Genomic DNA, 25950 nt, shown 5'->3' with positions numbered 1-25950 from the left:
AAAAATTTAGAATGTTAGGTGAATAATTTGTGTAGTTCTGAGCAGATAGAAACAATGTAAAATGAAAAAAAAATGAGTCTTGACAACCATAGCTGTTTGGTTCTTATGCTTAAGTTGGTGGTTTTAAATTGTCCATGAACTATGCAAATAAGTTGGTGGGAAGTGACTGGGGAAAGCAAGCCTACGATCAGTAGCTTTAAATTAGCTTGTACCAAAGGGTTCTTCTGGAAAATTTTCAGGGAGTTTTCAAATCAGAAAAGATTAAAAGCTATTGATATAAGAGTTTAATAATCTCCCATTTGATTTTGCCATAGTTCTAGCTTGTTTCACTTCAAACAGTTAAAAAGTTTAGTTTTATGACATTCACTGTTCTAAAATAATTATTTGACAAAGATGCATTATGCTGATGTCTGTGATTCACAGTGATATCACTGTGGGCAGACAATCATTTTATGTTTTCAGTGGAAGCAAATAGATTGTGCTTGGAGCAAAGATGTTATCCCAGTGATCACAAACTGTCCTGACAATGTTATGTCTAGCTCTCATTCTTGCATCTTTAGTCTATAAAAACTCTCTAAATGAAGCAGTAGAGATGAGATCTGCATGACCTTAAAAAGCTGGAAACAGTAAAATTAGTGCTCCCAACTGTTCAAAAATTTCTCTCCTAAAACATGGGATGACAACAGCATCTGCTGGTACAAGTAAACAGTCAAGAATGGCACTAAATTCCACATCTGTGCCGTTATGCTCAAAAACTTTTTTATGGGCAAAGATGAAACACACCTTGTATCTAAAGGCAAGAAGTTGTTGTTGTTACAATTAAAGTGTTTACAGTCTAATCCAGGAATCATTACTTGTTCAGATCTAATAATTACAGGAAAAGAAAGAATGGGGAAGGTGTCAATAAATAACAATACAGTTAAAATAATTGTACACATGAAGTGTCTACCTCTTTATCCTGCTGTAATGCTCACCCTTCCCCTGCTCCTCTGGGTTCTAAGGTGGTTTCATTCTGGTGGTGGGGGTGTGGAGGTGTTTCAGCAGTTGTCTGCATCTAAAGGACTTCAGATGCTGACAGGAAGAATATGGTGTTCATGTTGACAGTTTCTTCTTCACTCTAAGATCCACTTGGGGTCATTTTTATGTTTGCTAACAAGCTTTTAAACTTGGCTCTTTCTTCATTGATCTGCAGCTCCACGTTACATCCCACATCCCAATTTACTGTATGTGGTACCTTACATACATGTTAGATACTATTTCTTTGTTCTGTTTATTACCCCTAAAACCTGTTTTGTCCAGCCTCAAGTCTGCAGTTCTTTAAGTGACCATGCGTGAGCTGTCTATAGCCACCGTGTCTCCAAGTGTTAATGCTATACCCTATCTCTTTTTATCCCGTGCTTGTACTCCTCTCCTCTGCATCCTGTGTCTCCACTTCGCAAGGCCTCTGCTATCATACCAGGCCTGTATTTTTCTACACTGCATCATTGTGTTAGAGTTGTAAAATGATGATGGTACCATGCAAAGATAAACAAAAGTAAAAACAAATTAGCCACAAACATCTGGGCAGTTTGAAAAATTGTTGTTACAATTAAACCAAGTTTAATTGCAGGCTAAAACAAAGTTGCAGGCAGGTCAAGAAGAGTTCAGACAAAGCAAGCCTGAAAAGGCTTGTACTCAGGGTTTGCAAGTACTCAGGGTTTGCTCAGTACTCTGGGTTTGCAAGCCCCCCTAGGAGGCTTATCGCCAGTCACTAGTGATGGCAATATGGTATTACCGGGCTATAGGGTAACAGTGCTGCAAGGGCTGACAATGAGCTCTGGTAACACATTAGCTGTCATGCTACCACCAGCTGTTAAATACGGAGGTCTGGGTGTGATGCCCGGGTCAGAAAGTTCCTAGGGTGCTTGTCAGCTGAATCTGGGAGTGCAAACCTGGAGATGCCTCACAAAATACCAGTACTGCACATGATACTGTTTTTCTCAGTCTCTAGTGCTGCCCACTCTGAGAGGACTCCAGGCTTGATTAACCTTTTGCTCTGACCCAGTCTTTATATTCAGCTTTTGGTCTTGTCCTTTTGCCAGAGGGTACTGCCTCTCTAGCAGAGACAGCAGATGTAGGGATGTGTGCCCACATTCAGATGCGGTTCAGTATCTTAGTTTAACCTGTTGCTGAAAGTGGCTTTGATGAGATGGTGGACTATAAACTTGTGTGGCTGAAATGCAGGTACCTGTTCTCATCTGGGCCAGAAGAGCAAGATAGGGAGCTATGAGCAGAAACATCATTTCTGCTGCCTTGCCTTGGAGGTCTGACTACAGAGGTAGGCAGCAAGCTTATGAATTTCTGAGAGGGTGTGGTGGGAGGCACCAGGAGTTCGTAGAAGCTGGCGTCACTGTTGCTTGCCTTCAGCATGCAAAAATTGAGTCAAATATATCAGTCATGAGAGTGAGTTAGTCATGAACTTTAAGAAAGGAAAGTAATTTGGGATGCATCCTTCACATTTTCAGGCCTTTCTGTATCCATGTGAAATTTGTTTTTAAAAAAAGTGAGATTCAGATAAACTTGACCTGTAGTAACACACCAGTTTTATAAGGCATGTCAGTGCTTGGAGAATTGACAAAACTCTGACATTTAAGCTCATATTTTTGAGCACTGAGTGCTGCAAGGAACTCAGCACTACTATTTGCCCTTTGTCCTTGCATAGCATTTATATCTTTTTGTAGTCATTGCTACCATCCCTGCTGCAGTTGTTATTTTTTTTAAATAAACTTTTGAAGCCCACTAGAGTACGTCAGTTCTAAAGATTGATCAGTACTAGTTGCTGAAAACAAACCAGTAGATTGTGGTTACAATTATTTGAAAATTGTTTTTAAAAGCCCTGGGCTCCAGAAATCCATGGCCATACCCTATAGGAGTCTTAATTTTTATCTGAATTTTGGACTGAAATGTTTATTACGTTTGGTCTGTTAGTAGATGAGAGTGAAAGAAAAGAATGTTGTTATAGCAGAATAAAGTGTTGCATAATGCATACTGCAGCTACCGAAGTACTTTCTACCTTTTCTGTCTGAACAGACCACTTTAATCTGTAATATTCTGGAGTGAGGAGACATGAACGTTCTAAGTAAGTACCTGCAACATTTTTATTTGTCCATGGGTGTTCATATGTTTGCTCATTTTATGCATTAAACCGATCAGAGTAGTAGAAATGCCTTTAGTTACTCTTTCCAAACTTTATTTGATCTTTGTCTTTTCTGTCTTAGAGCTAGCATCATAATGTCCACTACAAGACATTTATATTCTATAATAGCTCCTTTGTTCAGTCACACCTCAACAAAGAATATAGTATTTCAGTAAGGCTGATAGTCAAATCTGGGAAACCTCATGGAAATTTTCACAAGTAGGGGACAATTGTTGAAATATAATATTCTAATAGAAAGCTGCTGATCTTACATTGGGGAGTGATTTGTAATCAAATTCGTAGAAATGTTTCAGTGGTATTTGGTCTGATTTCCTCTTATGAGGTCACTTCAAAGACACGCAAGCCACTTATGGTCTATTTTTTTGGTAGGTCGCATACTTTATTTGTTCCATTTTTCTGTTATTGATTTAGGCCTTTTAAATTCAGCAATCAAATATGGCAAGTTTCAATATATTCCAAATATTTTTCCAATACATTTCAAGATGACCCATGTCTGTCCATACATGTAATCTTGTAAATACATGTAAACCCACACCCTGCTCCAAGTTAAGAATCCATTTAGTAAATGATATTGTCAGGTCCTGTTAGCAACAATTCAGTTTATACTTGACATGGACTTTGCTTTTTGCAAATGTGGTGAAATGTACTTTCTTTTAAAATCCAGTGCAGTTTATTCCGTGTTAAAAGTACATAGGCAAATATGTTGGTCAGAAAATTTAATTATGTTCCTGGTAAAATTACAGCTTTCTATGAACTATTTCACTGGGCCTTGCTTACATCTTCCTATTTATTTTTTACCTAAATTCTAGACTTACTGTCTGCTGCTGCTAATTCTCATCAGCACAGTCACTAAAATAAAACTATTGTTATTGATGCTGAAGTGTAGAAAGGTTGGTTTCTCTGAAGTTACCACCTTTAACCTGTTTTTTCTGAAGAGCATCAGTAGTGTCCTTCCTTATGACCTGCAATGGGCAGACGGGTGACGTTCTGAGACTTCTGAAAAATTACTTTTTAATGTTTTCTGGCTTTGTGGGGAAATGAAATTGTGGTTTCCTTCTCTGAAAGAGAGGTGTCTGCAGCAGTTCCTTGCCTATAGCAGAAAAGGTTGGACAAATTGGTGTATCTCAGACCCCGTCGCTTCATTTCCCACTTCCCCTTCTCGTTGGCCTTCATGAGACTACAGCTGCTGTAACCGCATTGTGAAGGGCAGGGAGGATGTGTGTGTGCGTGTGTGTGCATGCGTGTGGGAGGGAGGAACTGGGACAGGACATCTGCAGCCACCAACCCAGAGTGCACCTGCTGCATTGGGCAATGCAAACACAGGATAACATGGTCCCTTTAGTCATCCCTGAGTCTCCTCTTGCTCCTTCCCAGTGCTTGTGCTCCTGAATAATTTCTGAATGTATAAACATTTTTGAGTATATAAAGGCTGCGTCTTGCTCAAGACCCACTCAGAAATAGGTTTATTTCTTCTTTCAGTGTTTGTCTTGAGGCATAGCTAACAGCTGACAGGTGATGAGCAGTATCTGTTGCTCCCTTTAGTCCTGAGTCCTATCACTTCTTGAGAAGCAGCTCAGCAATCCATCCTTCCTCAAGCCTACCAGTCCTACTCCCTTTTGGCTATCATCTCAGCTCACATCTGCCTTTATCTGGCTGGTGGAGAACCCTGTGTGAAACTCCGCAGTTTCTCCTCACAACTTGGGCAAGAAAGCAAACCAAATGTTGGGGGTCTTTGGTCCAGATCTTAGGAATCGGGACAGGGTTTTCTGGATGAGTTTGAAGTCTTTGACAGGGCCAGCAAAGTGGGGTCTGCATGCTGTCTAAATAGATTTTCAAGGACAATATTTTCAGAAACTAGCAAGACACTGAAGCAGCACACACACCCCCCATTGTATCTTACAGGGTAATCTTACTGTTAACCCACAGGGTAGGGCTGGCATGAAAAAGGATTCCTTTCACCAAGGCGTTGAAATGAGAGCAGTGGCGTAGACTGTTGTTGGCCTGTGTGGAGCTGGATGCTTATGCTTCCAAATTGCCAGAATCCCACCACTTGTTTACATGACTCTAGAAAGGAATCCAGGAAAGAGCCTTGCAGTCAGCATTGTGGCCCACAGCAACCCTCTCTCCCATTGATTTAGAAAGAACAGGGTAAACAAACAAATCATTTTATTTTCCAGGAAGAAGAAATGAAAGCAGCACAAAGCAATCAGATATCTGGAACCAAAAAAGAATCATTTCATTTGAAAAGACATCCAGTATCATGGCCATTAGGCATAGTCTTGGCATGCACCATGTAAAAAAAAAAAAAAAAAGAATCAGAAATACAAACACAAAACACAGTTCAGGAGTACAAACCAAATGTTGATGGAGAAATATGTATTAGTAGCATAAGACTCCAGTTTTGCTAGACTTTTTCTTGTAATCCAACCTTGACCAAAACTTCTGATTACAGATCTAATTTCAGTGCTTTTATCCTTCCGTGTCTTCTGTGGTCCCCCTCTCTCATTGCCTGTATGTTGGAGGATATTTTACTGCCATCTGTCTGTAATCAACAGCAATATGAAATCTTTAGCAAATGTTAAAGTGTGTCTAGTTTATCTCCATTTCAGGTCATAAACTGTTGGGTTTTTTCTTGGTTTTTCTGCCTTTGTTCCCCTACCCCACCCTTTCCTGCAGCAGGAGGAGCTCAGAGAGGGGGTTAAACACTTTTTTTTTTCCAGTTAGAGCAATGCTGTTTCTGCATTGTGAGCATCATGGTTATGATGAAAGCAGGCTTTAGAAGAGGTAGGCTTTAGGAGGGTGTCCAAAGGACCATCTAATTCAGCAATGTGTTTCCAGTCCAAACTCCTCAACAGAAAATATGTCCCCTGTTCTCATGGGCTTTTCCATGTCTGTATGGGTAGTGTGAGAACCCCAGGTCATGAGGAGAAAAGTCATCCCATGCACAGGAAACTTCACAATGTACCCAGCACACTTCTTGTGAAGAGGGTAAAGATTAATTTAGAGTAAAGACCATTTGTAAGCTGTTTCAGTTTCTGTTGGTAAAACAATGGAGGAGGCTGAGAGGGTTGGACTTCAAACTGCTCTGTAGCAAAACTCATCATTTTCCATGGCATTATGCTGTGCCCAACTTCATAAAAGCTGTTCTGCAAAGTGAAACAGAGCTGTGCTTTTTCTTTTTTAGTTAGCAAACATATGTGTTACAAATGCTTGCTTCCACCTGTGGGTGTGCATATTTTTGTGCTCATAGAAGGAGTACTGAAGAAATAGAAGTGTTGTGATGACAAGTGAAATTAAAACAATATCTCATTAAGTTAAGAAGAATGCTAATTGTATTTCAGTTGTGAATGTAGACAAATAGTCTTAATTTGCACAAAGAACTAAGTGGCCTAAATTGCAGTTTTCTATTAAAAGTATTCAGATATATTAAAGAGATAAAATTAGGTTTTTAGATTAATTGAGTTTGCTGAAGTTCATGGGGGGAAGGATCAAGAAGAAAGTTTGTGACTTACAGATTTGTCTATAAGTAAGTGGGAGAGGGTGGACAGGAAATCAAAGAGAAAGCAAGCTACTTTCTGCTGCTGAAATGGCCTTTTATCTAAATATCACTGAAAGGTTGCATTTGGAGATTTCCACGCTGCACAAATACATTCATTGTATCTTGCAAGTAGTTTATTTTATTTTCTTGTGGAATACTTTTCCCTGTTCTTGCTGAGGTCACCCACTTGCTCAGAATCCTGAGGAGGGCTTCAGAGAATGACAAGAAGACTCTTCAGGACAAACTTACTTTTTTGTCCTTGGTAATCAAGATTCTGGTCAGTGGGAGAGTGAGACATTGAACCAGCTTGAGAGGGGAACCTAGACTTAAGGGGCAGACAGAGAGGGGGAAATACAGCCTCTTTGTGGAGCTGACGGACTAGCACCTGCCAAGCATGTTCTTGGTGGGGAAGTCATTTCAATCAGAGGCAAAGGTCCATAAGGGATGCTGGCAGCACTTACTTTCTTTTGCCTTCCCAAGGGCCATGGTAAGCGGGATGTCCTAGACCATGAGGTAACTAAAGAGGAGTGAAACTCTGTTGTCAGCCAATGGATCTGCAGTAGACATAGTCTACTGTTGTTGCTGCCCCCACGAGTTTGGCCAGAAGGAAGAATGTGGCTCAAGGTGTCAAGTTCATGGCTCTGAGTTTTCCTGTTGTTTTGATCTGTGTGAGATTCAGGACATTCATTAAATGAGACAGAAGAGCGAAGTGCACGTGAGACTGTAAAAAAATAGCTCTTAATCAGTGTCGGTCTTAGCAGGCTTTTGCTGGGAGCTGCTGTCCTTGAGCTGATGTTCTACTCCTGGTCTGCCTCTGCAGCCATGAATGATAGGGTTGGTCCAGACCTTCACCTCAGGCCCTGAAGCAGGGTCAGTAAAGTTCCTTGCATCTTCTTTGAAACAACTGTTGGAGATGGGATGCTGGGATTGCTGGAAGATTGGTCTTGAGCCAGCATGGCAAATCTTGTTTCGCTACTAAGGTCTTCTATGGTTGGAGGTAAAAAAGAAGAAAAAAAAAGAAAAAAAAAATCTATCTGGTAGGTATACTGGAGATGGTACTCTTATATGGAAGGCAACATTGTCATAACTTAGCAGAGTCTGGTATTTAATCTTTTCCATTATTTTGTCCACAATGATATAGTTAATAAGATGTTAGTTGGAAACTTGGCCATGTTCCAGAGGCAAAATACTGTTTCAGGCAGAATTCATTTCCACTTTTTTGATCACTCATTGTATTGCTAAAACATTTTCAAGCTGAATACAAGAAACTTTTTACAAAGATGTTGTCTGAAGTATCTAGTTGGCTGGAGGAGCCTTTTTTGGTATTTCAGAATGGATTGTTCAGGAACAGGAACCCTAATTTGTAAGGTCCAGAGAGTGGACCTCACAGTCCAGAGAGTGGTAAATCTAATTGTAGTTCAGTAAGTACCCCACAACTAGTTTTTCACTCCCCCTTGGAGATGATGGTAAACTTCTAGGATTGCATTCCCAGGCGTTTTCTTTAATGTATTTAAAAAGCTGTCATACTCTGCCCGTCGCTATTACTGTCTTCATCTAGATGTATCAGTAACATTTAGCTTTCCACTGCTGTTGCATTTTCTGCTTTGGCATGCCTCTTTACCTGATAAATGCCATAAGCCCAGAGCAATATAGCTGTAGAAAAATACAGTCTCAATGTAGATTTTCTTTTGGACTGTAACTGGAGTAGCCTCTTTCTCCTGCTTCTTGATGTGTGAAATGTGTGGGAAAACCCTGTTTCTTACAATTGTATAATGACTGTCAAAAAAGTAGGTGTTAGGGTGAAAAAAGATTTGATCTCCGCTGACACGTTTGTTCCAAGTAATTTGGTAGGAGATTTTTTTTTTTCCAAGAAGGGAACAGACCAAAGCACTTTGCCAAAACAATTGTGGAGATAAGGAAAATATTAGCTTGTAGTTGTACAAGCTAATCATCAAGGGATTATTTTGGGGCCAAGATCATAATTGTTTTTGCTTGAGATCTTGCAAGCAATCAGAGTGAGACCAAATGTCTGAAAGTTTCAAGCCCACAGGATGTGAGGCCATGCAGCTGAGCAGAGTGGCATTTGCTTCCCACGGCCAGCTGCCAGGACTGAAGGTAGCAGGCCAGAAGTGGCATCTGATGAAGATCTTTTCTTCTGGTCATGTGCTTTTGTGCTAATAGAGTACCAAATAAATATTCACATAACAGAAGAGAGGCTTGTTCAGAAGCCTTTTTTGCACAATGGAAATTACCATTACTGGTGTTGGGGGTCAACAGCAGCTTTCCATACTTCCATTGAAGCCACAGTTGAAAACTGGACTTCCAGCAAAACTTTATGAAGTGCAAAGCTGCACATATTGCCAGCATCCACTGTCTGCAGGATTAGTAAGGGCAAAGACAAAGGCTATGCATAGATGCATCATGCCATCTTCAAGATGGGGTTTGCCTGGACATGAATTACATCAGCCGCTGGGATCGCTGGCTGCAGGAGTGGTACCAGTCTTTCATACCATCTAAGGAAGTTATCTGGTGTGTTAATACTACCTTTAATTTGGTAGGAATCCTACCTCCGTTGATTTCTATCAAAAACATTATCATAAAGTTGTAATGGTTGAAAAGGTTGTAATTCAAGAGAGTGATCAGAGCACCTGTCGTTTGGGTCTGTCAGGCTATGCAGTGAGTAGAGCAAAGTCATTCCTGCCTGAGCTAGCACAACTGTGGGAGGGATTCAGTTTGCCCAGCTGCAGCATCAGGCCTAAGCTAGTCATCTAAATTCTTTTTATAATTAGAGAGAGAGGTATCTTCATGGGGTGATTCATCCCACCTACCTTGGAAAATGGTGACTCATTCTCTGGAAGTGCCTGTGTCTCACCATTGACTATATAGAGAACCTAGGCAGTGAGTTGAGATCAGATATCTGCCTCCTGTGCAGTTTAGGTGAGATTAAACCCTTTCCGTAAGTGATAAGAGCTCATACCGATGTTCTTAAGCAGTCTTGGGCAATTGGTAGGGCTGGCAATTAAATCAAAAAGCTCAGACTGGACTTCCCCATCTCTTTTATTGTAGTATGGCATACATGGGAGGTCTTAAAAGGCATATCCTATTAATGCAAATGTACTTGAATGAGATGGTACCACTAGCAAATACAAACCTTCAGTTAACCTGTAGTAGATTTAAAAATAATTCACTTTTCCTGTATGCTTATGGCTAGTTGTTCATAGAAGCCTACCTCACAGAGTAATTTCACCCAATGGAGAAAGAGCCCTACATCCTGATCTTTTGAACTTCTGTGTTTTGACACAGGTTCTTTTCTCCTGGCAGTTGCGGTTGTAACTCTTCCAAACAGCAAAATTTTGAAAGTTTAACTATAGAAAAGCAAGCGTAGTAAAAAATGCTGTCTCATACTCAATATATCATATACATTCCTTTTTCTTAATAGCACCGAGCCTTTCAGTAAACATGTTAACATACGTTTCTTACATCCTTTCCACCCACTCGTCAAATGCTGACCTGAAGTCAGTCCTTTTCAGCATAAGCTTATTTCTTTGTGCTCCTGCTTTGACTGGCAATTGCTATGACTTGGTGAGGTCTAGCAGAGGATCATAGTCTTTTTCTATTTTCAGTAAACTTTAATGTGAGAGCTAGCAATCAGAAGTTAAATTTACAGTTAATCTGAGAATGGTACCGCCCGTTGTTTGTGATTTATGCTGTATAAAAAGATTGCTTATTATGTTGATTATTTTGTTAATTTTTTAGATGTGGACTTAACTGATATTATGATATGCAAAATCCCTCCACACATGAGGAAAAGAGCCCTCTGTAAGTATGATCAGTGTAAGTAAATTAAAAATGTATCATTAGGTGAGAAATCCATTAATACTGCAATTTAAATGAATAGTTGAGAACTTAGAGAGCCTTGGAAAATTATTACGCTGAGTGATATTTAAATAGAAATAGGTTCAAAACAAAAGAAAATACCTGTCCCTATTTAACTTCTCAAGGATTGACCTTGAGAAGGTCCTCAAGCCTTGACCTCAAGACTGACCATCAAGGATGTCAGCAACTACAGAGATTTTAGCTGAAAAACAACTGGACTCTTTAACCTAACTGTACCTATATGAACATGTTAGTTATTCTCTAATAAGGTATTTGTAGGATTTGGGGGAAGGGGCTATGGCATCCTGCCTAAATCCCTGCAAGCACATTGTGTAGGTGTTCTGTTTCATTAGGCAGTTAAGTTTAATGGACTTACAAACCATTAAATGTCCCATTACATAACGAACAAACCAAGGAAAACCTATTGCTAAAAGAAGGGAGAAAAAATTAGTAGAATGGAAAGACTTGGAAACTGGCAAAGAATTTTGGTGGAAGTTTTATTTGACTAAATCTTAGGACATGCAGTACTATTTGAGAAATTAACTTGGTGATTCACTAGCCACTTAACCACTTGTACAAAACCAACTGGACACAGTCCTGAGCAGCTTTCTCTAGGTGACCCTGCTTTTGAGCAGGGGGGTTGGATTAGATGAACTCCAGAGATCCCTTCCGACTTCAACTATTCTGTGATTCCGTATGAATTGGAAAACTGCCTGCTTTAATTTCTGGCTGTCATAAATTGTGTCTATAAGCAGAATGTTGTGTTGTATGCTGTCACTGAGTTTCAAAGCTTTTGGGGATAGGACGTTCAGACCTCTCAGTTTCTGCTTCTTCTGCCCAAGAATTTACTTTTTTCCTGTTTGGAATTGGCTTATGACATATTGTATAAACCTGAGTTGAATCACTGAGGCAAATTATTAGTTCTGAGTAGCAACAGACTGGCTCGTCTGGTGGACACGGCCCGAATTCCTTCCTCCGTAGAATGAGCTTCCTTCCTCCCTAGAATGAGCTCCCCATTTAAAATCTCATTCCTAAACTCATGTAGATGACCAGGGTTGTGTTCAATTCAGTTGTCTTAGATGCTTAACTTGCATCTGAATTTTAGATGTCCAGTGAACCAGTGCTAGTTAAGAAGATGCTTGAGTTCCCTGTGGAGAGAGGGAAATTCTTTTGAAATCCTCCAGAGGGAGATGCTGACTAGTTGAATTTAGAGACTTAAGTTAGGCAGGTTGAATGTTCCTTTGGAGGCCTTCAGACAGTTTTAAAATGCCTATTTAAAGCACAAGTAAAAGCTAGGTGTTTTATTTAATTAGAATGCATCTTGCCCATTGTTAGGTCCCTCAACCTAAGAGGAATTAGTGACTCTATTACTAACTTTCAGGTTTATTGAACTTTGCTCCTAATCTCACTCCTAAATGAATAGAGTTTGTCATAATAGTATGAAACAAATACAAAAGTTCCGTAACTGCAGTGCTAATATGGCTGACAGAAGGAACATTCAAATTTGTCAGCCAAACCAAAAGCACCACATTTAACAATGTAACCAAATTTTCTGTAGGCTGTGTGCTTTTTTCCTAGCATAAGGTTTCACTTCATAGGCATCATGAGGGGAAGAACAGCTGTCATGGATGTCTGTAGACCAATGAAGTGCAGGGTGAAGGAAAAGCCCAGACGCTGCCGTGTGCCACATCAGCAGGCATCCCCTTTTGCTTTTTCTTTCCATCACCATCCCAGAATTTCAGCCTCGCTCTGACCCAGTAGGTTTTATTTATAGTTTTCAATATCCCTTTCTCATGGCAGAAGAGCCTGGAACGACACAGTGTGCTGACACTAACAACATTTCCTGCCCTTCTGTTCTGCGTTCCACTGACTCATTGTCCCTTTGTCCTTATCCCTTGTCCTACGTCTGCAGACAGAGGCCCCATCTGACGAATTTACTTGTGCTCCCCAGGGTTTATGAAAACCAGGAAACTTCATTAAGGATGATTTAATAACTTAGACAAAGGAGAAGAGCAGCTGGTCTGTTAACAAGTCTCTCTCAACCCCCATTCTCTGACAGAAGAGCCTTTCTTACATGTGATACAGTCTTTGACAATTTGCGGTAAAACGCTACAGATGTACGGTTCGTGCAAATTGAGTTACTGTGTGTTGGATCTGCCTTGAGCATTTTATTTGAATGACCTGAGGCAATTTTATGGCAGTAGGTTTGCTGCTGTTAAAAAGAACAGTAGCTGATAGTGGCCTAAAATTTTGGTGTATGTTTTTCCTCTCTTTATTGCTTAGTGTGGTAATGTTAGAGGAATAGCAATTGGAGACAACCTGCTGCACTCTGCTACTCTGTAAGACAAACATCAGTAAAGCCAAGCAGCAAGAAAAGAAGGGTTCTTCATGACAAAATGACAGCAAGAGAACACAGTCCCCGCCATGGTGCAAAATCCCGCACTGTGCAACGGGCCTCCACCATTGATGTCACTTCTGACATGTTAGGCCTTTCTCTGGCAGGTATGTACCTTCATGCCAGCTATTGCTCTGTTGGTCCTTTCAGAATCTACCTTGTACTAACATTGCTTTTTTCTTTTAATTGGTAGAAGATTTAGATGTGTCTGGTTATCTGGAGGGAATGAGATAAAGGAATTATACTAAAAATTAAAAAATCTTAAACTTACCATTTTTAAAATAGACAAAACATTAAAAATTGAGAGGGAAAAAAAAGAAATTAAACTAGATTTTGTGCAGTTATGTTTTTCAGTCAAAAATAAGCAACAGGGGGAGAAAAGAACAAAAGAATGTCAAGGTCAAGGAAGAGTCTTGGCAACCTCCTTGTTTTGACATTGTATAAAATTTTCAAGAGAGTTCAGGGAACTGAGAATTATCTCCCTCATCTTTTATGGTTAGTAAATTAGGATTGTAATCCCCAGAGGCTTTCTTTGATTAGTGAGAGAGACAGGTGCTTTCAAACTTCTCCCTATTCACTGACCACAGAGGAGACATATCTGATTTAATAATTTGGAGTTAATAGCGGCTCAGAAATTAAGTGGCTTTAATCCTGTTGTCTTCTACTGAGATTGGGCATTTTATATTCCCATATTCCATATAATCTTGCATAGTTTTACATATTTTAACATGTTTTATAAAATGAGATAATCTCAGGTTTTTCAAATAATTTTTAGTTACCAAAGATGAACTAATTAATATTTTAAATACTAGTCATGGCTTATTGAATTTAAAATATTATTTTTTTCTATAAAATTTAATTTCTTTCTCTGTATGACTGCAACTTCAGGAAAGGATTCACATGACAGCAATGTTCGGCTAATCTTGTGTTAATTTTTCTGATTTACAGGAAACATTCAGGATCCAGATGAGCCGATTTTAGAGTTCAGTTTAGGTAGGCTTAGTGATTTTTGTGCTAATTTTGATGATATGTGCTATTGAGTATGTATGCGGTTTTGTAATTGTTGATTTTGAAGTGCCCTTCATATAGTAAGGATTGAAACTTTGCTTTGATTTTTATGGAGCTGTGGTACAGTTTTCTCGCTGCCTGTACAGTATCTTTTGATAAGCAGCCAGCAGTTTGATTTTGTGGTGTTTTTAAAAGTCTGTAATTAAAACATCTGTCCTATAAAATTTTAGATGTTTACTATGTGAATGTTATTTTTAAATGTTTATTTTGTGTATGTGAAGATACAGTGAAACTGGCTTCAGTCTCGGTATATCAGCAATTCAGGTCTTCAAGCAAACTGAAGATTTGTTTCTTCAGTTGGGGAAACACCATTTTAGGACAGAATATTTTCTAAGAGTTACCAACTATTACACGTACCTTCTTTCCTGTGGTCTTTGCTGTCAAGTGATAATGTGAGATGCAGAGGTGACCTAATTTCTGGGATGGTTAAATTTGGATAAGAAGCTTGTGACCTTACTTGAAAAATAAGTGAAAAATATTTTCTTTGTGAAAATTAAGTCTACATTTTCAACTGCAGCATGGTTTTCTTGGCTTAATAGTGGACTAATGTTTGGAAAGTTATGCTCTTACCAGTATGTTTGAAATGAAAAATTAGAAAATTTTCTCAGATGTATGTAATTGTGTTATGAATAATAATCTTAAGAACTCCTTAGAGCTGAATAAGGTACTTCAAATATTTTCAGATAAATTAAAAATATCTAGAACTACAAAGCTGTTTAGTGTACATTTGAACGTTTTGCTTGCACAGGTAAATTTTTGAATTAACTTTCTGCACCTGGCTGAAGCAGAGTCAGACCACACTGTAGTTACCTGTATCTAGTTAGATAGAATTTGGCTCTGAAGTTTAATGTGATTGTGTAGAGTCACTCACTGAAATTTTTGGTAGTTGTTTCCTACTCACCATAGTCCCTTCCTAGCAGTTTAATTCACAATAACATTTTAGAGGAAATAAATTGCAGTCCTTTTACAATTATAAGCTAGTTGTCCTCAGTTTTGCTGCTTGATCAATGTTCAAGCACTTCTATTGGTCCTCCATGGCAAAATGCCATTTGGTAATGGGCTTAATGGAGCGTGACTTCAAATCAAATGCAGCCATGCTCATGAAATTCCCAGAGGGAAACCTGTGCATGTACGCTGTTCTAATGAGCTGTACCAGGGGGATGGATAGGCAGGTGTTAGAAGAGAACAAGTGTAAATTACAGCTCTACAGCTTGGAGCCAGCCTGATCTGATTGCATGTTTACTGTTTGCATGCACAAAGGTGAGTGATGTCTGCCTTTATAGTGTGGTGGTAGAATGAATATGAGGCCTTTCATGGCTTTATTGCTTGGGGTATATAATATGCTTTTATAAAAATGTAGAGCCTTACAGCGATATGAAAAAGATCCTGAATCTAAATTTATTTATCTATTGCATACCTAAAGCTTGCAGTGAGCTGCTAACTCCATCGCTAGATCGAAAACCAAATAGTTTTGTAGCAGTGAGTGTAACTACACCTCCTCAGGCGTTCTGGACGAAGCATGCACAGACAGAAATTATTGAGGTAAGTGGTGAGATACTCCTGGGTTAGATTTAAAATTGAAGCTAACACAAGAAGCACTTCTTCCTGACAAATATCACCTTGCATTAATTTTTGCCTTTTTTGTTTATGATTACAGGGAACAAGCAATCCTATCTTTCTAAGCAGCATTGCCTTTTTCCAAGACTCTCTTATCAATCAAATGACACAAATCAAACTCTCCGTGTATGACGTCAAAGATAGATCTCAGGGAACAGTAAGTTTTCTTTATTCTGTTGCCTCCCCAGTTAGTGTGGAGCAAAGAAACAAGAGACAAGGAGATAAAATTAGTAACTTTTGTGGAAGAAAGCAAAGGGGTAGCAGCATCTATCCTAGAGAAAGCAACACGGGTAGGGGAAGGAGGGACAAATGCTGCGAGATGGACTTGGGGGAGCATTGACATTTTTCTCAAACAAGGCTTGTTGGCAGCAAGTTTGGGAACCACTTATTTAAATTAAGAGTTTCTGTCACTTGTCCTCTTCTGTTGTGGACCTCTTTACTGAACTAGATAACAAATGGGATCCACTACCCCTAAACTGAGGCCTCTAACCTGTGCCAAAATGTTGGGCCCGTAATGACGTCCTTATAACATCCTTATAAACAGAGCTGCTAAATTCCATGTGTAGTAGGCACGGTCTGGTGGAAGTTTTCCACAGGGAGCAATCATGTCTGTCTAAGTTTAGGGACTTTAGAAGTCTGTTTCAGGACCTTAGAAGTCTACTTCTCTCACTGCTTAAAATTTAGATGCAAGCTGGTGACAAAGTCAGGCAGATTAGATTTTACCAGAGGGTGCTACTGGCCTCTAATCCATGTTGTGTGAAATGGAAGGAAGAGAAAACAAAAGTCCCCTGGAGTCCTGGGAGCTTCTGTAGTATTTTTGCAGGGGATCACAAATTGTAAGATAGAACTTGCCATTAAATGTTTTTAATCCAAAATAATGGAAAAATCATAATTTCAGTGTCCAAAACTTAATTTAGTAAAAAATGGACCCACACTAAAGCCACCTTTTTCTCAGCAGGGGACATGAGTTCAAATTCAATGTGAAAAACATCAGAGGAAACTTAAGTATTTTGGAGCACTTTCTAATTCATTATGAAAAATGGTTATTTGTTGTCTCAAAGACACTTATTACTACCAGTATCTAGAATTCCACAATACCAAAAATTTGTGAATATTTTTACAAAACAGGAGATTGTTTCTGAATAGAAGGTTGCTTTCAGGAGAGCATCCATGCACTTGGCTTCCTGACACACAGATTCTCTGGGCTATTATTTTGCCCATAGAATTTTTTTGCATTGCTCTCAGAAATCCCCCTGCCCTGATCCCGTAGTGATTTTGTTCAGGTGTAAAGATTTACTCCCTTACTGAAAAAAGTCTAAGTGCCGCTCTCCCAGGTAGCTACTTGGATCTGTGAGCAACTCACTCTGGACTGTTGCCCAGATTGCTGTTTCAGGTCCCAGATGCCTGCTTTCCCATGGCTTCCTCAGGGGTAGCAGGGCATGTCTGTAGAGTGCATCATGGGGAGGCTCTGGGGAAAAAGGAATACCTCCTGAGGAGGTGCATTCTTCACGAAGAGCCAAGTTTGGGTCAGGGAGAGACTATGAAGTCAACCTAGTCAGTCTGAGTCCCATTCAGTCATTGCTTTCAGTGTTCCTGTATTGCTGGGCCTAAGCTTATATATATTGAGGTGCCTCCCCTCAAATCCTAGAGAAAGAAAAGGGCTTATTGTCCTCCGGTAAAAAAAGGATTTTTGATAAATTACCAAAGGTATTACATTTTAAAGGGGTTTAATTAGTTATGCATAGGCATATGTAATTATATTTTTGTTCTCAAACTTTTGTGCATAATAATTGTATTTTGGGCTTTGGTGCTGTGGACAAAGCCTTTGTTCATTGTAAAGGTAAATAATTACAATTCCAGTACTCTTCTTCCAGATGTATTTGTTGGGTTCTGGGATGTTCACAGTAAAAGAACTTCTTCAGGAGAAGAATCACAGGTTGCACTTAACACTAAGGTTTGTAATCTTCTCCTTCATTTAGGAATTAAGAGTCTTAATTCTTGAAAGCATGCTTAAGATGTGATGAAAGCTGTCTGTGAAATGTGATGAAAACCTGTTTGTTTGTTTGTTTGTTTTTTAAGTTCCAGGCCACTATTAACGAAAAACTGTTTTATATTGTATGACAATTAAAACATGTAGAACAAGACCATGGTGAATAATGTTAGACATCGGTTCTAGTTCTACAAGTCAAGAAAGTATTGTCAAGACCAATTTCATTTTTGTGCATTTCATCCTATCACCTCAGCGTATGTGTCTGTGGAGAGTGGCAAAACAGAGTATTTGTAACTGTGCTGATGTATAAAGAGCCTATGATGGGGAGAATGAAACCCATCAAAACAGAGACTTATCTTAGCTGTTTGGAATACTTTGGCTTAGATAAATCTAGGCTCTATTTACTATTTCAGTGCCTGCCTGTTGATAAATTGTGTATTTGTTTCTAAATAGTCTACTTATCAATATAACACACTAGGAATAGGAGGAGTCACATTACAGCAACATTGGTTGATGTAATTTTCTAGTTTAATTGGAAACTTTCACGGAAGGAACGTGACTCAGGAGGGAATGAAAAAGAGGGCGCGAGTCTAATACCAATCCTTAAGGTAGTAGTTCTAATCGTCGGAATCAAACGACGCTCATGAAAGCTGGTGTGGGACGAAGTTAAGTGCAGGCTTGGGGAAGAATGAAGAAAACAAAGTAAGATTAAGAAAAGAGAGCTCTGATGTGTAAACGCACATTGTAGTAGTGCGTGTTGAAAGTAGGACAAGCATCCCCGTCACAGAAGGCAAGAGAAGTCAGTTGAAGCGGGGAAGCATAATCAGTCTGAGGATGTTGAGGAGTCTGAGGATGATGGTGTTGGTAGTATCGGCATAATCAGCACTAGAAGCAGTGACTGGGAAAACTTGCAGAATTTTCTTAGCCCAAACACAACTAACAAAACATGGGCAAAGCTTTTCATGCTAAGAGAAGAGATGGGTGAAGTTTTTGGCTTTTCCACAATGTATTGTAAAGAAAAAATTGACATGATTTAACAGGGGGGAGCAGATGAGGGAAATGAGTCAGAAAAGACACCAAAAGTATGGCAATGATGGTGGGTAAAATAGTCTAATTTATCACAGGTGTGAAGATGAGGGTGTTTTGAGGGAGATGAAAAAGCGGAGCAATGTGATGGCAGGAGTTCCATGGTTGTGTTAGACATGGTTATACTGTTAGGTTTATTCTTTCATGACTAAGTTGAAAATGGACTTTATTAAACTCTCTTGTTTTGATATAAAGTGTATACTGATTATCAGCAAAGTGTGTGAATACATGCATGTCTTCTCATTGTCACATTACCCCTTGGATCTATAAGCTGGATATTGAGTAATGTCTATACTTAAACCTTTTCTTGTAGTCATTTTGTGTGCTTATTTCTTTTGCCTCCCCAGTATTGTCTGTTCCAGAGACTTTTTTTTTTTGTTTTAGTTGTCCCAGCATATTTTTATGTGTAAACAACAATCTTAAAATACCATTTAGAATCTATCTTAAAATACTAGCATAAAGTGTCTGCCAAAATTACTCTGTGTCATGGGTGAGACAGAATAAATGACAGCCGTGGTACATCTGGGTCCCTGGTGTATATTTAAAAACCAGCAAGATCAGAGCTTTTACCCCACTTGATTCTCTGTCTCTGACTCACTCATTCCCTCCCCTCTCAGTCATGTGCTTATATGGTCTCAGCTTCCCTCCCCAGCAGAGAGATGGCTGCTGGTCTGGGAAGGTGGGACAGAAGGTTGTGTCAGTTTGTGCTGTGCAAGCTCCCCAGCTGTTAGTGACCTCTCTCAGCTGATAGTGGCCACGTCCCTGGGGATCTATGGCATTTGTTTCCACACAACTCTCTGATCTCCAGGATCTTCCTCCACCTCAGGGATCTTTCCTCCATTGAGAATCTTCACCTTCTTCTTCCCTAGACCACTTCTTTTCAGGATCCTTCTTTTCAGCATCAGCTTTTCTTTCTGGAATGTCAGGCCCCCAGTTTTCCCAATCTAAATAGTCTATCTGCAGAAGCACAAGATGTGATCAGCCTCCTCACTGGTGGCCTTGACTGACTTCTCTATTAAGTGGAAGATTTGGGATGTGCTACTTCTGTTTAGTCCACGTATTATCAAAATTTACCAGTTGCAACTGTACCAGTTGCACCTAGCAAGTAGCAGGCTTCCGACTGAGAGTTAAAAGGTTCCGTTTCAGACATTCATATGCCCAGGCACACACACACACACGTGTGCACGTACATCCAATTATCTGCTTACTGTTAGTGTTCACAATTTAAGCTGCTTTTGCCTACCACAGGCTAATTGTAAAATCTGAACTCTTTCTGGTTTTACAGAAGTATTGAAACACATGCATGGTTCTAGGTTGCCTTCAATTAGGAGGTCTGTACAGCATCCCTGCAGAAAGAGGGGAGCATTTTCCTGTTGGAATAACGCATCATAAAAATATGTAGTTGAAATGCTTCCTATTTAAAATGTTCATTAAGTTTGAAGATTAATAGCCTTTTATAAGTGTTCCCTTGTTGATAAACAGGTCCACCTCCAAAAAAATCTCAACGCAGAGTGTTTGTTGCAGGTCGGCTGAAAGTGACCGTGTAGGTAACATTACAGTTATTGGATGGCAAATGGAGGAAAAAACTGACCAAAGGCCTCCAGTGACAAGGTCACCCGATACAATTAATGGAAGGGTGAGTATGAGCACTGTATCGGCTTCAGAAAGATGCAGATTTATTGGTAGTATTGAAATAAGTTGAGATCTGCTGTCAACTTTCCTGTCCATCTTGGTATTTAGTAGTGCTTTACAATTTCAAAATACTGTAAAAAGCAGCCTAGTTGTGATGAAGCAGTTTTGTATTTTGCAGAGCTCTTGGTGCTAACGTTTGTTAAAAGTCTTGGGGAAAATTTTAGTTTACAGTGATTAAGCTTTAGCTTCAAGTTCTCACGCCTTTCATCAGAATAGGCTTGCAGTACTGTACGTTGGTGCACTTGGTGCATTGATAACCAGTTTCACAAAGATGTGAATTGCACACCCGTGAATTGGAAGGTGGCATCAAAGCAAAGCTGTGATGGGGATGCTCAGGGAATTTCCAGAATTTTCCCAGGCAACTTTTTAAAAAGAAATACCTTAAAAGATTTTAGTGACACCAAGCACATTACTTGGATCCTGGATTATTATTCTTTTTTTGTGATCCCCAAATATTTGTCTGAGAGCAGATATTTATAGTGCTTTCTCAGCCTAGACATATATCTAACTCTGTAAACCTTGTGTTCCGAATATCCTGGTGGTAATTGCACTCATACCTGTATCACAGTCACAATGTGGATTAGTATCACTTTGTATCTGGCCAGACCTGTACTTGGCACATATTGCTGCAGTACCTTTACGAGCTCTGGAGCTGTGCTAACATGAAGTAGTTGAAGGGCTGGATGAAAATTTTTACAGAATTTTGAACTGTGGGGTAGAAATAAATAGGACTGCTTAGATTGGAGGGTTGAAGTGGATTTATTTCAGGCTGCAGTATTTTTTGTCCACAATAAACGTATTTGAAATATTTATTTTAAACGTGTGTTGTGCTGAATTTTCCTTTCAAGTCTGTATAATAGGGTCATCACTGCATGTTGCCCTAGCACTGAAGTTTTATTCTTTACTATTTGAGTTTTTTGGTTTTGTTTAGACTGTGTTGCCAGTTGATGAAAGTTTAACAGAATCTTTAGGAATCAGATCCAAATATGCTTCATTACGGAAAGATGCACTACTGAAATCTGGTAAGCTGCTGTGGGCTGTAACAAGTAAGCTTTAGGCATCAGGAAAAGCTAATCTCTTGCTGTCTGCCTGTGGCCCCAGAGTGTTTAAGCAGATGTTTCATTTGAATAGGAACAGGCTGCTGATTGAGCAGCCCTCCGAGGGTCATAAAAGAATAAATTATTTTATTATCTGCATATTTTATTTTATCATCTGTATAGTAAAACAGCAGAAGCAAACTTTTGTCATTAAGTTGACTATAGTATAAAATTTTCCACGCAATTTTCTAGTCTATTCAAAAGAAATCATTGGGAGGTGAGGGGAGGGACAGAGGAAAGCAGTGGCTTTAAAAAAAATATTTTTTTGGGGGGGGGGGGAAGATTAGTTTTCTAGCAAATTATTGCATGAGAAGAAAATGCAGAGCATGTAAAAAAAAAAAAAAGTAGTTCAAAAGTTGAATATGTATTTTATTTCCTTACCAGTGTTTTAAATCTTTTGGAGGCTTTTCCTGCCAATGGTGGAAGAATGGTCATTGCAGAATGACCATGCTTGCAAAAGCTAGACTGATGCTTGGTTAAACCAGATCTTTATGGCAGTGTGTTAACAGCACGTTAGTGAATCAAAGCCATTTACTTTAAAAAAGGAGAGAATTTGTACATTTCTAACTCAAACCCTATGCTAAAATAACATGATTTTAATTCTTTAGTGTTTGGTGGCGCCATTTGCCGAATGTATCGCTTTCCAACCACTGATGGAAACCACTTGAGAATCTTGGAGCAGATGGCTGAGAGCATCCTGTCGCTGCATATCCCTAGGCAATTTGTGAAGCTTCTTCTAGAAGAAGATGCAGCAAGGTGAGTTTGGACCGGTTTGCACGTGCAGTTATACAGCAGTGATATGGCTGTTACTGAGTTACCAAGGAATGTATCTGTGTTAATGCACAGAGGCAGTGAAGAAAAAATAGTAAAAGCAGCAACTTGCTGACTGTACAGTTACAGTGAATGAGATTTCATGTCAGAGTGTAGAGTTTGGACTTGAGTGTATGGTAACTTGAACATGCAGAGGTTATGATGGGAGAGAATTGTTGGCAGAGCGAACACTTAGGATCATACTGCAGTTATCTGCACTTAGGGGTTATCTGTTCCTCTCACAAAAGTATTGATAAAGCCACAGAATATGTTATTCCATAGTCGTGTGACTGTATTAGGACCAGCACGTTAGAATACATTATCTTTTTATATATACAATCATTTATATACTTCAATAGACTTTGGTTTTTTAACATAGTTTATTTTTAATATAAAGAGAAAAATTAATTTGAATTAAAAATAAAACATATCTCAATGTTTCATAGGTGGGGGGAATTCTGGATAGACGACACAGCATAAATGAAAGAGTAATAACTCCAGCTGCTGAGAATTTTGAGAAAGGAACAAAGACAACATAGAAACTAGCTGAGGAGGAATGAGTAATTAGAGTAGCAGACAGAGAAGAAAAATCAGAATCACTTTGAAGGTGAACTTTGAAAAAGTCAGTTGACTTCTGTGCTATGAAAGCAGAGCAAAGATAAATGACAGGAGCACTGATTCCTCTCAGTGAGCTGAGATGGCTTTGAGAGTCAGAAGAGTAGTTTTGAATGGAAAACAAACAGAATAAAAGAAAGTAAAATGAGACACTGTAGGACAGTAATGACTTTTTCCCATTTTAGGAGGTGGGAGGGAGAAGGAAATCTGTTAAGCATTTTGTAGGTTTATTCTGAATTTGCTTCTTTTCGAAGTAATTAACCCTTTTCCAGGCAACATACCCATTTATGACTTTTACTTCCCTACATTTGTAGGCTGTGGTTTGCAAACATAATGGTTTATGTATTCTTTATAAAAGCCAGGGTTGGGATGGTAAAAGAATTTTAGCTGTATTTCTGAGTATTGGGTTTTTATTTTGGCTGTGTTTGACTCTACTCCTAGAGGCCTAATTAAGTCTGACCTTAATTAAAACTATCTAGTACTCTCAGTATCCTATATTAATACATTGCAATTCCTTCAGGATATTGTGAAAGAAAATCATGTGTTAATCCATATGAGCAGGCTGAATTAGTCTATGGTGTTTTCAAGTAATTTCATATTTTGCAAAAATGATAAATTCTCACAAGAAGGCGGCAATGAATTTTTGTAATGTATGGAAGAACTAATGCATGACATGACTGTTTGAGTTTCCAAAGTTCACATTGGTGGGTTTTTTTTTTCTGCTGTTGAGTTTTGGTTTTTAGTGACGTGCACTTAGTAAGAATTGTCACGTTTTAGATTCTAGAGAATGAATGCTGTGTCTTGCATAGCTGTCCTGCTATAACCTTGATGGAGGGGGCTTGGTATATGCCATTACACATTTAGACATGGGTTATTCATAGTTTATTTTATATCTTTGGTTCTCTACAGCTTTCCTCACAGTACATTTAAAAACACCTATTCATTACAAGGTACAGCTATAATATTGTAAAGAGTTGGCAGGCTTACCCATAAGGTATCATCTCTGATGGATGTAGTTTAAGGACGTGAAGAGGAGAATTTAGGGTGAATGGGGAAAAAAGATGTGGCTTCCTGTAAGACTGTGGGCAGTGAAGTTTCTTAAGGCGTTAGCCATGAAATATGACTGCTTAGAGGGTCTTGCTAAAATCACATAGAGATTGATGTATGCATATTGTATACAGTTGCAGGTTAATAACAGCCCAGGTAATTGCTAATACAACTTTGTATGCTCTGAATTGCGTGGCTCAGAGGTAAATATGACTTTTGTGTAATTAGCGAGAAAGACTCCCTTCTCTCTGTTCAGTTGAGGTTACCCTCAATGACATGCAGAATTCTTTTCTGTCAGTGCTTTTTATATTTCTAATGAATTATTATTTTTCTGTAAGGTGGGTTACTGTCATGTTCATTTTGAATTAGTGCCCTGTTTTGTTACAGTGTGGGAAATAGCACGATCACACTTTGTATTCATAGGATCTCTCAGATTTGGCCAAGTGCTCTTTTCTCCATTCTCTGTGCTGCAGCCCAGAGGAGTGCCAGACAGCTACACAAGCACAGCTGCTTCTGTCTTAACATCCTGCTGACTTTTAAAATGTCCTTGGGTAATCACAACTGCTGTCTTTTACATAAAGCCCTTCTGGGAGAGAGCTCTTTGAAAGGAAATGTCTAACCGGGGGGGTATTTTGACTACCTAATTATTTATGGCATGCACATCCCCTGCTGTCTTAGCCCTATGGGACAAACAAGTAAACTTAAAGTGTTAAGCTGTGAATTTACTTCACAAAGACGTGGGCTCAAATGCATGGCTTGTTTTGAGCAGGGAGGTTGACAAGGTGGTCATAATAGCATCTTATGCAGAAGCAGTTTACAAGATGAAACTGGAAATGTCTTTTTCCAAGTCACTGATAAATATAGTTTACCCTGTTGCCTATTGGCAAATCAGTCTGATGTTTTTCTTGGAAATTTGCTTCCTTTTGATAACATCCTAAATACTGTGGAGTAGAAATTGTTCTGTGAAATGCTGTCTTAAATTATATACCGACAATTGATTAAAACTGTGGATTAGGGATATTGAGAGAACTGCAAAAAGAACTGCTGGATCCTTTTGACAGATGATTGTTCTGCCTTTTTTGGGGTAATGTGCTGTTGAATTGTGTCTGGTGTTGACTTGTTTACTTTTTCCGTTCTTCCTTTATTCTAAATAATACCTTAATCCAAGAAGACAGTAATACAAGCATGACATGAAATACACTGAATGTTTTGTCAGCAGCACTGTCGGGGAACAGTATGTAACGCAGGATTGCCATGTGTGACTGAAAACCCAGCAGTCAGGGTGCAATGGGAAAGCCAGGGGTTTTCCTGTTCGTATCTGGGGGTACCCAGTCGTCCTTTATTCCACCTACAGTGAAACTGGAGTGCCTAAAATCCGGAATCTTTGATCCAGGTTTTGTTGGCTCATCTTTTGTCTCTCCAAACCCTTATTAATGCTTACACTTCTGAGACCTTCCCTGCCTGGCCTTGAAAACTGTAGTGTAGATACCTGGCCAGTGCAGATACTCCTTGTACCTAATGTTAGATAGGTGCTAATCTCCTACTTAAGCTCTGTCACAGTTCTGATTTAATTTGAAAGCCACCAAAGTTCAGTAGAGTAGCCTAAAAAGGTCCTCATTGTCCCAGGTCACCTGACATGATGACAGTGCCTGTCATTTGCAAATCATCATATAGTTTGGGAGCTCCTGCAGAAGGGTGGGAAGCTTTGGTTTTGACCAACACGTGAGGCTCCTGGGAGGGAACACGGTGTATTCTGCTTGTGAGGAACCTATGTACCTTGGGGTAGAGCTCAACAGCTGTGCTTTGGGACATACGTTTGGAAGCATTCCAGTCCGGTGACTAGGTTAGACCAGAGTGAATTGAGAATGTGTCAGCTGAGGATGGTGCTACATTGATAAAATGTGAAACTCGTTCTTGGTCAAG

The 25950-nt window shown here is 39.3% G+C and overlaps 1 protein-coding gene across 19 annotated transcripts in view; it reads left to right on the top strand.

The window, feature by feature from the left end:
* Positions 1 to 25950, top strand: part of INPP4A (inositol polyphosphate-4-phosphatase type I A) — a 132688-nt gene that overhangs the window by 68804 nt on the left and 37934 nt on the right. For 11 of the 19 annotated variants that reach the window (XM_075523776.1, XM_075523839.1, XM_075523829.1 and 8 more), the window contains 9 exons: positions 10491 to 10553; positions 12894 to 13112; positions 13954 to 13998; positions 15497 to 15615; positions 15731 to 15847; positions 17565 to 17644; positions 20249 to 20402; positions 21390 to 21480; positions 22164 to 22311. In XM_075523776.1, the coding sequence (XP_075379891.1) occupies positions 13007 to 13112; positions 13954 to 13998; positions 15497 to 15615; positions 15731 to 15847; positions 17565 to 17644; positions 20249 to 20402; positions 21390 to 21480; positions 22164 to 22311 (860 nt within the window). In that variant the 5' untranslated portion in view covers positions 10491 to 10553; positions 12894 to 13006. Of the gene's footprint in view, positions 1 to 10490; positions 10569 to 12893; positions 13113 to 13953; positions 13999 to 15496; positions 15616 to 15730; positions 15848 to 17564; positions 17645 to 20248; positions 20403 to 21389; positions 21481 to 22163; positions 22312 to 25950 lie in introns of all 19 variants that reach the window. The other 8 variants (XM_075523873.1, XM_075523865.1, XM_075523819.1 and 5 more) reach the window with 2 other exon arrangements.

This window comes from Mycteria americana, chromosome 1 (genome assembly GCF_035582795.1).
Source record: "Mycteria americana isolate JAX WOST 10 ecotype Jacksonville Zoo and Gardens chromosome 1, USCA_MyAme_1.0, whole genome shotgun sequence".
NCBI classification, from domain to species: Eukaryota; Metazoa; Chordata; class Aves; order Ciconiiformes; family Ciconiidae; genus Mycteria; species Mycteria americana.
The sequence above is the reverse complement of the archived record's forward strand: the minus strand, read 5'-3'. Positions and strand labels throughout refer to the sequence as shown.